Source organism: Loxodonta africana, chromosome 7 (assembly GCF_030014295.1).
Source record: "Loxodonta africana isolate mLoxAfr1 chromosome 7, mLoxAfr1.hap2, whole genome shotgun sequence".
NCBI classification, from domain to species: Eukaryota; Metazoa; Chordata; class Mammalia; order Proboscidea; family Elephantidae; genus Loxodonta; species Loxodonta africana.
The window spans coordinates 10,113,970-10,128,376 of NC_087348.1; the positions used below are offsets into that span (position 1 = coordinate 10,113,970).

The 14,407-nt window shown below is 56.1% G+C and overlaps 1 protein-coding gene across 11 annotated transcripts in view; it reads left to right on the plus strand.

Moving 5' to 3' along the window:
* Positions 1 to 14,407, plus strand: part of NRXN2 (neurexin 2) — a 119,094-nt gene that overhangs the window by 17,643 nt on the left and 87,044 nt on the right. For all 11 annotated transcript variants that reach the window (XM_064287853.1, XM_064287847.1, XM_064287849.1 and 8 more), the window contains exons 3-5: positions 5,463 to 5,492; positions 7,861 to 7,932; positions 12,645 to 12,946. In XM_064287853.1, the coding sequence (XP_064143923.1) occupies positions 5,463 to 5,492; positions 7,861 to 7,932; positions 12,645 to 12,946 (404 nt within the window). The remainder of the gene's footprint in view (positions 1 to 5,462; positions 5,493 to 7,860; positions 7,933 to 12,644; positions 12,947 to 14,407) is intronic.

Here is a 14,407-nt window from a genome sequence, read left to right on the forward strand (position 1 = left end):
TTGGTGGGTGGTGGAGCTGCCCCCCAGATACCTGGGTTGGGTAGAATCTACTCTGATGTCTGGGTGCAGGAGGCCTGGGGTCTGCTGTGGGGTGCAGGTGGGCGGGGTACACTGAGTGCAGGTAGAGGGGGTTCCATCCCTGGGTTAGGGGTTGTGGGTGGGGTGAACCTCGGCACCAGGGACTCCCCTGCTTCTCTGCTCCAACAGGCACTTCCTGCAGGTCCATTCCTGCCCCAGTGTGCCAGGTGTTAGGGGTGGCCTGCTTCTTCCTCAGCCAGAGGCTCAGGGCAGGAGCGAGGAACACGCTTCTCTTTGGGGTCTCTTCGTCCACTCTCCCTGTCTTCTGTTCCATTTGCCTTTTCTCTCTCTCTGATTTCTGTCGTTACCTCTTTTTCTCTGGGGCTCAAGACTGGACCTCTTGCTTTGTCTCAGTCCGTTCCCAGGCCCTGTCTGGGTTTCCATCGTCTCTGACCCTTTCCCTCTAGCTGTGACTGTACCTCTGCTACTTTTCCTTCTCCTGTGGGGAAGTTAGATCAGGATGGGGTGGCTCAGGCCCGCTCTTCTGAGGCTTCTGGGCTGGCCTGAAGAGAGCCCCCACAGCCACCAAGAGAAGGCACAAGGAGAACGTGAGATGGGACCCCAGTCACCAAGCCTGCCCCCTTGTATATTCTGGAAAAGCAGGAGTGGAAGGAACCCAGGTGGGGCCTCAGCTCAGAGCTCCAGGTCTGGCTTGCCATCCCTGCCCCTGTCCTGGGAGGTGTAGAGGAGAGTACCGAGGAGACAGAGGTCCCCAGGAAAGAAGGAAGGGGAGGGGCCTTGGCCTGAGTGGACAGGGGTCTGTTTTTCCCTGTGGTGTCCACAGGGTCCACAGTGTGACTGGTCTGTCTCCTTGGGTGCCTCTTCTCCTGGGGTGTCCCCGTGTGTGTTTGTATTCGCCTGTGTCTGTGTGCACACGTGTTCATATGACGTTGCTAGTCTGTTGCGTATCCATGTGTCTTTGTGCATGTCTGCAGATCTGTGCTTGTGTATGTGTGACACAGTTTTGTTCCTGTGTGTGTGCGTGGATGTGTCGCGCATGACGCTATTGTGTCTGCTTTGATGTGGCCCCACCCCTCGGTGGGAGTGTCTGCCTGTGGCTTTGTGTGTGCATCTGTGTTTGCATCTGTGTCTCGGTGACTACCTCTCTGTGTGTGTTAGAGACGGAGAGTCTGCATCTGGGTGGACACAGCCTTCTGAGGGCTGGAGATAAGATTTAGTGCTGATGTGACTTTTACTTGCTCTTGATGTCATGTCTTCTCCGGAACAAAGGGAGAGATGGAGGAAGAGAAAGAGGAAAAAGGTTTGGGGGGGAGAGTTTGGAAGGAGGAAGGAGGGACCAGAGACAGGAGTAAGGAGGGGGGTGAGTAAAGGGGTGGGGAGGGGAAGGACACAAGGGGGGCAGAAGGGAGAGAAGCAGGGATGGAGACAGGGAGGCAGGAGGCAGAGGAGGCTGAGAGGAGGGAGCAGGAGGGCTGGGGGGCCCCCCCACAGTGACCTGGAGACAGGAGGGGAGAGAAGAGGGGTAATTTTTTACCAAGCCTGTAGGCTAGACGGGGATAAGAACGGAAGCTGGGCTTTGGGGACAAGTGGGGAATGAGACCTGTGGACCCCACCTAGCCATTTCTTTGGGGTGGCATGGTGGTCTGCTGGTTTAGATATGGCGCTGAAAGTGTGTGTCAGTAGCTGTGCAGGGGTGTATATCTGAGGCTGTATGTGTGTGTGTGTGAGAGAGAACTTGTGTGTGTGTGTATGAGTGTGTGAGTGAGAGCTTTGTGTGAGTTTGTGTGTGAGAGCTTGTGTGAGTGTGTGAGAAAGTGTGAATGTGTGTGAACGTGTGAGAGCTTGTGAGTGTGAGTGCTTGTGTGAGTGTGTGTGAGAGCTTGTGTGAGTGTGTGAGAGCTTGGGTGAGTGTGTGAGAGCTTGTGTGAGTGTGTGTGAGAGCTTGTGTGAGTGTGTGAGAGCTTGGGTGAGTGTGTGAGAGCTTGTGTGAGTGTGTGTGAGAGCTTGTGTGACTGCTTGTGTGAGAGTTTGTGAGTGTGTGTGAGAGCTTGTGTGAGTATGTGTGACAGCTTGCGTGACTGCATGTGTGAGAGTTTGTGAGTGTGTGTGAAAGCTTGTGTGTATGTGAGAGTTTGTGAGTGTGTGAGAGCTTGTGTGAGAGTTTGTGAGTGCGTGTGAGAGCTTGTGTGAGTGTGTGTGTCTCTCTGCAACATGTCTGTGTGCCTCTCGGTCTTGTCCCCCATAACTCTCTTTCTCTCTAGACGCTGGTCCTCTCTGGGACTGTGGGAGAGTGTAAGGGGCTGAAACAACCTGAGGAAGTGGGTTTGGCAGGTGGTGGTGTAACAGGGGTGAGCAGGGCTTTTCTACTTTCTGGACCCTGAAGTCCCCTTTTCAGATCTCTAATGTGTCCTCTGCTGCCCTCACCCCCATACCAGCCCCTGACCCCGTCCTCTTTTTCTGGTGGACTCAGTTCTTTTCCCAGCCTTCCACACTGTGCCTCAGGCTAACTTTCTCCCAGGGACCCAGACATCCTGCTCCCAGCCCTCTGCTGAGCCCACCTCCTTCTGGAGACCCTGGTTTCCCTGCTTGTTTCTCTGCCTAGCCTCTATGGCGGGGAGAGGATCCCCAGAAACAACCAGACAAAGTGCCTTAGGAAAGGACCCTTGGTGCTGCTATCCATCACTGCCGCTCACTTCCTGCTGCCATGGGCTGAGGGGCTGATGCCACAGGTGGGCCTGGGGAGAGCACCCACACAGGGCTCGAGGGCAGGAGCAGGGAGCAGAGATCTCAGGCTGGGGTGGGGAGATAGGCTTTCTGGAGTGGACCCCCTGGCTAGGCAGGGCCATCCATGGGTAGGCAGGAAAGGGAACTGGCTCCCCTTCACCAAGATGGCTGGTGCAGTCATGCCTGAGGGAGCTGAGCAGCTGGTTGCCGTGGTGACGAGGAGAGTGCCGCATGCTAATGAGGCTGTTTGGAGCTGGGCAGTGGAAGGGTCTGGGAGGGCCCGGAGTAGCTCTCCCCCAGCAGCAGCACAGGTCTGAGGAGGAACTGGGTAGGTTCAAGGGGCACCAGTATCTGGGCTCGGGGAGGAGCAGAGGCCTGACTTACCAAGGATGGACGCTGAGGGCAAGTGTGTTTCTGGTAGGCGAAGTTGGATGTGGGCTTAGGGCTGGGGCCTGTTCCTGGATTTAAGAGGCCTGCGAGAAGATGCTGGGAGTTTTTGGGGGAAGAGCCCAGGGCAGGGAGTGTTCAGTGCAAAGAATAAGACTCAATCCAAATGCCTGCATCCCTCACCTGTTCTACAGGTAAAGCCTTTGTCTTCTCGAGAGCTGGTCTGTCTTCAGGCTGCCCTGAGCAGCTGTGGCTCCCTCAACTACTCTCAGACCTGGAGGTGGGGAGAAAGCAGTGCTGCCCAGAGAACTGGGGGAGAAGAGGGCAGCCTGAGCCGTCTGTCCATGTCTTCCACGGGGTCCGGGCCTTTGGCCCCAGCCATGCCTTCCTGGCCTCCTAGCTGCCCTTCCTCCCGTAACCTAGGCCGACTGGCCCTCAGCTTCGTCCCAGAGACACTTGTGGCTCTTTAACCTCGATACTTCCGTCCTGGCCTCAGCTCTCCCTAGGGCTGCCATCTCCTTGCTGCAGCAACTGGGATAATTTCCAAGGGCTTCAGTGGCAGGGCTGTTCCCTTCCTCAGCCAACTTTCTGGCCAGATGCCACAGGGTAATGGTGGGGTGGGTGCGGGGCTGGTGGTCTCACGGGAGCCCTGGGATCTCAGTTTAGCTGTGGGGTCTGGTGAGTCAGCCTCCGGGAGAGAGCATTACTTGGCTGGTACCCTTTGGAGACAGGGCACTGCTTCAGCAGGCCAGGTTCCTTCCAGTAAGACTGAAAGGGGCCCTATATTAGGGCTGACAGGGCTGTCTCAAAGCCCTGATCATCCTGGTTGATAATCCCAGCCTGGTCTCGCTCTCATCTTGGATATAGGGCTGCTGTTTTCCGTTTTTGAAATTCAGCTTTTAGGTCATCTCAGAGAGGTCCTGGCCAGAGAAAGGGGCCTGTAGAGTAATTCATGAGCCAGGAGTTTTGGCCTCTCAGAGAACTGGGCCCCTGGCCCAAGGTCTTCTTTGGCCCTTGCTGTCTGGGAGCCTGACCCTAGTCTCCAGTCCTCCTTTTGGAAGAACCCAAGCCCCTATCTTTGCTCCATGAGGCATTGGTGGTTCACTGGTAGAACTCTTTCTTCCATGTGGGAGACCCGGGTTTGATTCCCAGTCAAGGCACTCATGTGCAGCTACTGCCCATCTGTCAGTGGATGCTTGCGTGTTACTATGACGCTGAACGGGTTTCAGCAGAGCTTCCAGACTAAGACAGGTTAGGAAGACAGGCCTGGCAATCTACCAATCTACTTCCAAAAACCAGTGAAAACCCTATGTATGACAATGTCCTGATCCACAACCGATCACAAGGATGCTGCAGGACCGGGCAGTGTTTTTTTCCATCGTGCCTGGGGCCGCCATGAGTCGGAGGCCCACTTGACAGCAGCCAACAACAACGTCTTTGCTCTAGTGTTTCTCTAGATTCCACGTTCTCCTACTGCTTCCTCTCTAACTTTGTCATCTTAAAGCCCAATTTCCTCTTACAGCTTAGGTGTGCAGGATCCCTACTGTCCATACAGAGCTTGTGGGAGGGGTTAGCTGGGAGGGTTAGAGCTGGACAGATGTCTTTCCAAGCCCCCCCTGGGTGGGGGATTCCTTTGAGGCCCAGGTTCCCAATACCGTCCCTCTTCTTTCCCCCTCTCTGCCAGGGTCCTAGGGGTCACGGGCAGCGGGAGGGGGAGTTGGAGGTCTCTTTGCCCGCTCAATCCCACGCTAACAGGACACTCTCTCTCTCTCCAGGTGGCTTTTGATTTTTGTGTCGTGTTTTATTTTCTCCTCCATCTGAATCGTTTTTCTCGTTGACCGTTTTTTTTTCTCTCCGCCTCCCGGAAGAAAAAAAAAAAGAAAAAAAGAAAAAGGAAAAAGCAACTCTCCCAGCCTCATGCTTCTCCTCCTTTTCCTTTTTTTTTGTCCGGCAAGAAGGAAAAAAAAAAGAAACCAAAATCTCCTCTCCCCCCCGCAGTGACTCCTGCCCAGCCCCCCTCCGGCTCTGCCTGCACTCCTCCCTCTCTCTGGTGCCCCCATCTCTCTCTCTTTCTCTCCCGCTCTCTTGCCCTTCACCCTGTCTCGGCATCGGGCCCCTCTCCTCGGCTTCCAGGCTGGGGGCTTCCCCCGATGTCTGTCACAAGTTAAAAAGGGTTTTAAATTGTGGCAGTAAAAGCCTTTTTCTCCCTTCTCTCTGGCTGATTTTGATGACTCGTGTTTTCTTTGTTTCTTTCCCCTTTTCTTTATTTTTTCTTCTTTCTTTCTTTCTTTCTCTCCTTCCCCTTTTCCAAGGTCCGGCTCACCTGACGTTAAACAGCGAAGGTATGGTTTGAAGTTTTGGTTTGGTTTGGATTGGATTGGATTGCCCCCCAACCTACGCCTGGATTTTCTGTTCTTCTCCCCAATCCCCTGCCCCTTGGCCTTGCCCCTCCTCCACCTGTCCTACCTCCTTCCTTCCCTCCCCACCCCCTTCCTCTGCCATTTCTTTATTTTCTTTTGGGGGGGTTGGGGTAGGGTGGGGGGGCGTGTCCTTGTCTGTGCTCCCCTCTGCTCCCCTTCCCCGAGCCACCCCATCCACCCTCATCTCACCTTGGTTTCTGACATCAAGAGATGTTTGAACTCTGCCGTTGTCTCCCGTCACATTTTTTGCGTTTTCCTGGCAGCGTTTCTTCCTTTTTTTAAAAATTTTTCCTGCTGGTGTTTTATTTCCTTCCACTGATTCTGATCATTCTTTCTTTTCTATAAACCTGAGTAAAAAGAGAAAAGCTTAGGCTGGAGAAAGGAGTTTAGGGGGCCCCACCCCCCTAGCCCCTGCACTACAGGGTGCCCCTCTGCCCATAGAGGAACAAAGACAGTTATTGGAGGTGTAGGCTACCTCCTTCCACAGCTGTCCCACCGCATGCCTTCACTTCACCCTTATATCTCATCAGCGTCTTCTAAACCTGTTTGACAGATGAGAACACTGGGGAGAAGAGAGATTAGGGGACTTGACAGTGATGGCACAGTTGCTCACTGGGGGTACGACTGGGATTAGGCATCTAATGTTAGCCGCCCTTCCACTGGTCCCTACTGTCCTTAAAAGTCCTGGTGTGACTTTTCTGGGGACAGAACCCAGGAGTCCTGCCTGTGACCCCGGTACTCTGATCCCACAGCCCTTCTCCGCTGTCACTGTTTCCTTTGGCCTTCTATACCCTTAGGCACTGCTCGCCCACCCAGCTCAGTCCTCTGTCGGTGGTCATCTTACAATGGGACAGGCTGGGGTCCTTGGCCCACAGGAAGGAGAGGTCTACAGGACAAGACTAGACAGCTTGTGGGGGGTGGGGTATGCAGAGACACTCACATAGATATGAAATTTGGGGGGGATTTAGATCTGGGGAGGTAGGGGTCTGGGATTCTTGCAGGGATGTACAATCATGGTGAGAAACGTGGGGGAAGAGGATGTCCTGAGTGGGGAGTCAGCCATAGAGGCCCTGATTGGGTCACTCACATCCCTCTTGCCGAGTCAATACCCAGTTCTGGGGGTGCTGGTGGGGGGCTGTCCTCTGTAGTGGATGAAGGCCCAAAGGATCCCGGAAAGCCCTTCCACTGGAAAATGCCACAGCTCAGGTGTTATTCTAACTTTAGTTCTGGGGGCTTGGGATTGGGGTTGGAGTAAGAGCCCAGATAGGGACTTTTTTACTCCCTCTCTGAGTCCTCCTCCTCCCGACACCATTCCGTGGCATCTGGCAGTAGGGATGGTGCCTGGAAGCCTGGCTGGAGCTTACAAGTTCAGTGGCAGGGGCGGGTGGAGAGTTCAAGCCTGCTGGAACCCAGACATGTTACTTGTGCCTGCAGGGTGGGAGGGTTGGCGCTGAGGGCTTTGGAGAGGGGGCCTGGTATTGGTGAGCTGGACGGCAGTGAGTGGGAACGGGAAATAATTCCTGAGAAAGGGCTTCCCCGCAGATGCCATGACACCAGTTTGTCAGGAGCCCCTTGGTGCGTCCAGCCCTTCTCTAGGCACACAGAGGGAGGAAGAACACACAGAAACCCTGGCCTTGGCCCCTGGAAGCCAGTGGTCCCACGTCTGACTGGGGGCAGGGTGGGCAGAGGGGACATAGCGCTCTCAGTGTAGTAACCAAACAAGTGTAACCGGGAGTGTGAGCCGAGGGGACAGGAGAGGAGGAGAGGGGCTTGGGGTGTGAGGTGTTTGGAGGAGGGGTGCCTTGCAGGCTGTTGAGCAAGTTGAAGACCATGAACTCTGACCCTGCAGAAGGCGTGGTGAACAAAAGATGCAAAGGGGTGGAGGATGGGCACCATGGTGGAGGCAGAGGCCAGGAGAAGGCAGAGACATTGGAAGTGGAGCTCAGGACCCTCCAGGCCTGGGGCTGGGCTGTGCCTGTCACAGGGCAGAAGGGGCTCCTGAACCAGAGCGAGGGCCCCTGCCCTGCTGCCCCAGTCCCCCCACCACTGGGCAAAGGGTGGAAGCTGGTGGTTGTGAGTCTCATAGGGTCTGTGGGGCAGATGCTCCTTGGCTTGTCACCTGAGTCCTTCCCCAGAGGTCCCACAGGCAAGTGAGTTCCCCACAAAACCCCTCCTCTCCTGTACCTCCAGGCAGAACTTCCGCCCTGGAGCGGACCTTCCATCACCTCACGGCTGGGGTGGGACTGGCTGGGTAGCCCCTGTGCCTGACTCCCCAATTCTGCTTCTCCAGTAGGGTCCTTACTGTTCTCCGAGGGGGGGGCCGGGAGAGGAGGAGCCGGCGAGGTGCACCAGCCGACAAAAGGTCAGTGACCCAAAGGTCCCCAGAGAGCCCAGCCCTCAGCCCCCTGCAGGCTAACTACACTTTCTGGGGGAAACCGAGACAACAAGGTGTATCCCCTTTGTACCCCCTTTGAGGCCCATGGAACTGAGGGGCTTGAACCCTCAGTGCCACTCTGAAGGCCCCATTCCCAGCCTTGGTGTGAAGGGCCCCAGACTTTCATTTCTTTCCCAGAGCCCCGTTGTCCTGTTGGGCTCTTTCTAGAGCCCAGAGATGCCTTTTTCTGTGGAAGTGGCTCAGACCCATCCCAGAAGGTATCTTTTTTCTCGGTAGAGCGACTGGGCAGCAGGGTACCCCCCATTTAATCATCAAATTCTGAAAGCCCGCTAGGTGTCCAGCCCAGGGGGATTCCAATTGGAGCTGTGGGCATTTATGATGCATAGGTATCACGGGAAGCACCTAACTTAACCTTCACAGCGTTTGTAGACTGGGATCATTACCCTCACTTGCAGGCAAGGGAATGGAGACTGGCCCATGGTCAGCATGCGGAGGGCCTTTCAGCCCATCTCAGGGTTCCAGGTTTCAAGTTCTATCTTCCGTACCAGGCTGCCTCTCTTAACAGAACCTCTTTCCTGAGTTTATGGCCAGTATAACAGCCTCCCAGGGCACTCCAGTTGGGTGCCAAGCACCAGGGCTATTGAGTCCCATCTCCATTCTTCTGTACAGGCTGTTCTGTCTGCCTGGATTTCCGCCAGGCCCTGCCCTCTCCACCAGTGACTTGCTGTCTCTTTCAGCTGACTCTCAAAAAAGCAACTGGGCCGTCCACACTGAGATGCTCCCTGGCCTTCCCTCCGCACTCTGTCTACACTGCCATCCTACCACTCGCCACACTGCGTCGTAACTGTCACTTTACCTGCTTGCCTCCTCACTAGGCAGAGCCCCGAGGCCGGGGATTGGACACTTTCTTCTGTGTATCCCCAGTGTTTTGCACAGAGCCTGGCACAGATGTGGGCGTGTGCTGAGGACATTTATCTCACATGGGTGAATGGTCTCTCTTCTCAAAGGATTCACTGATGTCTTAACAAATCAGCGCAATAAAGCGTGGTACAGGTAGGCAGACAGGTACATGGAAGATGCAGACTTGGTTCAGAGGGTTTGATTTATTTGTTGATCTGGAAGGAGAGGCAGCACCCACAGAGAAAGTTAGGTACCAATATGCGAGCTGTTTATTTGTGGAACAGTACCCTGTCTGTTCTCTTTCTAGATGCCCACAACAACCTGCGAGGTAGGCCTACCATTAGCTCCTTTTGGCAGAGGAGAAAGCCGGGCCTCAGAGACGTTGCATCCTGGCCAAGGTCACGAAGCTGGTGGTAGAGCCAGCAGTAGCACCCAGGTCTTCTTTCTCACATCACACTTCCTCTCCAGGGAGCAGTACAAGATGTTACTAGGCAGTAAGTGCCAAACGAGCAGAACAGACAGCTGTAGTGGTTGAGAGTAGGGAGGGGCTCCGGGGGCTGGAGCCGCTTCCCAAAGGAGGGCTTTGAGCTGGGCCTGGAAAGAAGGCAGCTGCTCTCCCTCAGGGTACTTAGAAACCTAGGACCACAACTCCTGTCTAGCCACACTCAGCTTGACTGGGGACAGTTGTGGAGCACCAGGCTCCCCAGTTGTGGGAGGTAAATAAGTGTCAGCTCTTATCCCCCTTCCCATGCCAGGAACTATTAGGAGCTCCAACTGTTCAAGCAGGGAGGCCTGGTGGTACAGTGGTTAAGCGCGGGGCTCCTAACTGTAAGGTCGGGGGTTTGAACCCACCAGCCGTTCCATAGGAGAAAGATGTGGCAGTCTGCTCCCGTAAAGATTACAGCCTAGGAAACCCCATACGGCAGTCTACTTTGTTCTATAGGTTCGCCATGAGTCTGCAATGGACTCCACGGAACCGGTTCGGGTTTCATTGTTCAAGCGCTACTGCGAGTTGTAGTTCTTTACGCACGCGTGCGCGCGAGGCGGGGCAGAGCGCCCCCTGGTGCTCAGATCTGGTTCATGCTCTTCTAAGCATCCTAATAGAATTGCCCTCCCACCCCCGGATCCGTGGGAGTTCTTCTACTGTCCTTGCTCTCATGCCCGGGTTTTCTTTTTCCCATTTGTTCATCTCTTCTCTGCCCCTCTCTTCAAATTCCAGGCTCCCTTTGGCTGCTCCATGCCTGGCTCCATCTCTGGGCCCACCTCCGCCAGGTGTCTGGCAGCAAAGGGGATGGGGTACGTGTAGACTCAGGCTCCAGAGTCGTTGGTCTGCCTCCTGTCCTAGTAGACCCGAGGCCGAGCCTGAGGCTGTGAGGAATGGCCTGGTTTCTCACGGCATTGGCAGCCACCATCCAGCCTCAGGCCCGCCCTTCTCCTTTTCTCTCTCCTCTTTTGTTCTGTCCCAATCACTTTTTCACGTGGTTGCCTTATTCTTTTCTTTCTTCTGTCTGACTCTCTCTTTAAGGATATTTTCTTTGACTGCAGTGAAGGTGAGGGAGTGGGAGGGGAGACCTGGCTTCTGGGAGGGACTGTACGTGTCAGGACAAACCCAAGGTCAAACACATTCCTGGTTCTGGTTCTTGAGCCCCCTGGCTCTGCCTGTGCCTGGGCAGCAGACCTGGTTGCTATGGAAACAGTAAGCACCTCCCACCCCTGGGCCTTGGCTTTCGTTCCCTAGAGGCCCCTGTCCCCCTTTCCTTACTGGCCCTCCTACTGCCACCTGTACCTGTCCCCTCAGGGCTTGCTCCTTTTCTGTGTCCATACATATTGCTTCCCTCTCAGCCCTGAGCCATTGCTCTCAGTCCTTCCTGAGGGTCTGCTTTCTCCCTCTACCCTGCCTCCCTCCATGTTGCCGTTCACCCCACCTGCCCCTGCTTGATTCCTCTGTCTTCTGGTCCTCCCCACTGGAGCCCTGAGGTGGACAGAGGGAGGGGTTTAGACTGTCCCACAGTTGTCCCCACCAGCTTAGCTGCCCTTTGGCCTCAAGAAGCTGGGCCTCGCCAGCTGCAGTGAACGCCGTGCCAGGCTCTGGGGCAGCAGCTGGTGCCTTGGCATCGGAGGCAGTGGGACAGAGTCTGGGCAGCCTGCCCAGAGGGAGAGAAGCAGGGCTGTGTGAGGGGGTCTGCAGAATGTCCACCCAGAGGCCTCCCTCCCTGCTTCCAAAAGTTGCCCCTGCTGCTGGGCTGGCTCCCAGTGACCATACACAGCCTGGCCTTGCCTCCTGTTCTTTGTGGGCCCTGGGCCCATCATCAGACCCTGCCCTTACGAGCTCACAGCCCTTCACAGGGACCTGTCACTTGCAGTGTCTGTCCCCAGGACCCAGTGAGGGAGGCGGGGCAAGCTGTGTCACCCGTCATGGGCAGTGTCCAGGCCCTCTAGACCCTTCTGACTCCATCTCCTGTTCTCGTTTCCTCTGCTTGTGCTCCTGCTGGTGATGGGATCGGGCTGACACTCCAACTTCTCAGTAGCACTGATTCATTCTCCTCTCACATGTCACCCACTCACAGAATGCTGAGAACCCCCAAGTACCTGGGTGCCCTACACACACACTCACAATACTCGCACACATGCACACACTCATACATGTAGTCACCCATACTCCCTCTCACCCACTCAAACTCAACACTCACATCCACACTCACACACACACACACATCCACACATACACTCACACGTCCACACTCACTGTCACCCACACACTCATGCTTTCACCCACACACACACTCACATATGTACACATTCACCCACACTCACTCTCACCCACACACTCATGCTCATATCCACATAGTCACACTCTCACACACACATGCACACACTCACCCAGTCACACCCTCACACACATCCACATAGTTACACAGTCACACCCTCACACACATCCACACACACACTCCTGAGCTAGGCCTGCCCTTGCACCCTCACTCCAGTCACTTGCTGCTCTGCCCTGCCTTCCTGCCTGGCACACATGGTCCCACACCGAGCACTCTGGGCCCTCAGGCCCTCTCTGCTCGGGCCATGTGCACTATCCTTCACAGGTTAGAGCTGGAGGCCAGGGTGGGCATGGTGGCTGGTGGGTAGCCACCATTGTCAGCTCCACCCAGTCCCACCTGGTGCATATTCCTGTCCCCCTATTGCCTTCCCATGTGTCTTACAGCTGCCCTCCCTGTCCAGCTCCCCCACCTGCCCCATTCTCATCTGTAACAAGCCTGCCAGTCCCATTGCGTATGGCATTTGGCGAGGCCCCGTATTGTCCCTGGGTACCAGGAATGGACCTCACCAGAAAGACCGGTGAGAGGTGGGCTGCACTCAGGAGTCCCTCTTGCCTCAGCCATGGGAGCCTCCCAGGGAGGAGTCAGGGAGAGGCTCCCGTTTTCCTGCCACCTCCTTGGTCAAGGGAGTGGCTGATGGGAGACTGTGGGGGGTGGGGGGAGGAGACAGCGGAGACAGCCGCTGCTTTGCCTGGCCCTGTGGCAGCTTAATTGTCAGCTGTCAGCCTGAGAGCCACTTAGCAGCCTTCTGGCTGGGAAACGGACATGGGGGAGTTGGCTTTTCACTGGAAGGACTACAGGGTCCTGAGAGGAGGACAGGCAGGCTGAGGGGGAGGGGGGCCTTCTGCTCAGCCCAGACTGCTGGGCTCCAGGTGCCCGGCTGTGAGGGCAGAGGGGTCTGGTGCGCCCTGCCCCACTCAGCCTTCTCCCGTTTCCCCAAACCATGGCGTCCAGGGAAGGAGGAGTTTGTGGCGACCTTCAAAGGCAATGAGTTCTTCTGCTACGACCTGTCACACAACCCGATCCAGAGCAGCACTGACGAGATCACGCTGGCCTTCCGCACCCTGCAGCGCAACGGGCTGATGCTGCACACGGGCAAGTCGGCCGACTACGTCAACCTGTCCCTCAAGTCTGGCGCTGTCTGGCTGGTCATCAACCTAGGCTCGGGCGCCTTTGAGGCCCTCGTGGAACCCGTCAACGGCAAGTTCAACGACAACGCCTGGCACGACGTCCGGGTCACCCGAAACCTGCGCCAGGTAGGGGGAGCAAGACCAAGGCTGGGGGCCAGCTGTGACTGGAGCAGAATGAGAGGGGGAGGGGCTGCAGGGGGGGACCTGATGTGCAGAGGAGAATGGGGCTGGGGGGGGTGGTCCAGGAGTGGGACAGAAGCGTGGCAACCTCAGACCAGCAAGCCAGCTTGGGAGGTGGCTGCAGAGGGTCCATGGTCAGGGGCTGAGGGAAGGGGAAGGCTGAGCTCAGGTTGGTGGGAGTAGCGGTGGTTTCAAGGGTGAGGCTAGGAAATTGGGTGATCTGGTGGGAGAGCGATTCAGGAGATGGGAGGAGTGAGATAGAGCCTGAATGGATGGGCCCTGGGGTGCTGTGCAGTGGAGAGGGAGTAGACTCTGGCTTGGCAGAGCAGGTGTGGGTGTCCCGATACTGGGGCAGACAGGCACAAGTGAAAGCTGGAGGTGTGTGTGGGGCCGGATGTGCCTTCCTCAGGCCTGGCTGCTCTAGGAGAAGAGGCAGGGACAGGGACAGGGTCAGGGTCAGAGACAGGGTCAGGTGGAGGTGCAGCAGGTGGGAGAGCAGGACAGGAGAGAGTGGGTGGTCCTGCTTCTCTGGGCAGGACGTGCCCTCCTCCTTCCCCTCCCCTTGCCAGAAGCCCAGGCTCTCCCAGCACCCTCGGTTACCTTCCTGGCTTCTGGGCCAGCTCACACGGGTGCTCAGAGGAAGCTGGCCTGGTCGGCCGTGCAGATGGGACTCTTCTCTGCAATGCTGCCACAGCTCTGGCTCCTAGGCTCACCTGCTGCAGAGGTGCAGCTGCTTTGGGCATTGCCCCTGTCCGCTTAGTGTGACCTCTTCACAGCTCTCCAGGCCCAGGGTGGCCACTGCAGGTGAGGCCACCTCTCTGCGGGGCTTTTGCCTAATAGCCCCACAGCCAGGGACAGATTACCCAATGAGCAAGGTACACGTCGGCTTACTTATGCTTCCTTACTAATCTGTAATGTACAATTTCACCTGTTTTTCAAAGAGGTGGTGAAACCCCTGTGAAATTGTTCACTACTGACTAGTAAGTAAACACAATTAAGCCCATGTATACCTTGCTTACTGGTTAATCTGCCCCTGCCCGTAGCTTGCTTCCACCTCTGAGAGGTTCCTGTCCTAAGCAAGACCCAAGCCAGCCCCTTCTTCCTAAGCAGGAGAGGCTGCTGTGTACCTGTGGTGCCTCCTGGCTCTACCCCCTGACTCCCTCCTCTGCTCCATAGATACTTGGCTCTCAGGTGTGCTGGCTTTTGCCGGTCCTTCTTTCTCTTGGGTCCACTATCTGGTATCTGGAGCAGGGCAGCGACTGCAGCTCCACCTTCACCAGGGACTCTGACCTTCCCTGTCCTTGTAGGCTCCTTCGTGGCTGTTTGAAAGCCATCCCCTCACTCCTTGTCTTCTCAGGTGCTTCATGGTTCTAGTTGTGTGGGGGTGAATATTCCCTTGTCTCTCCC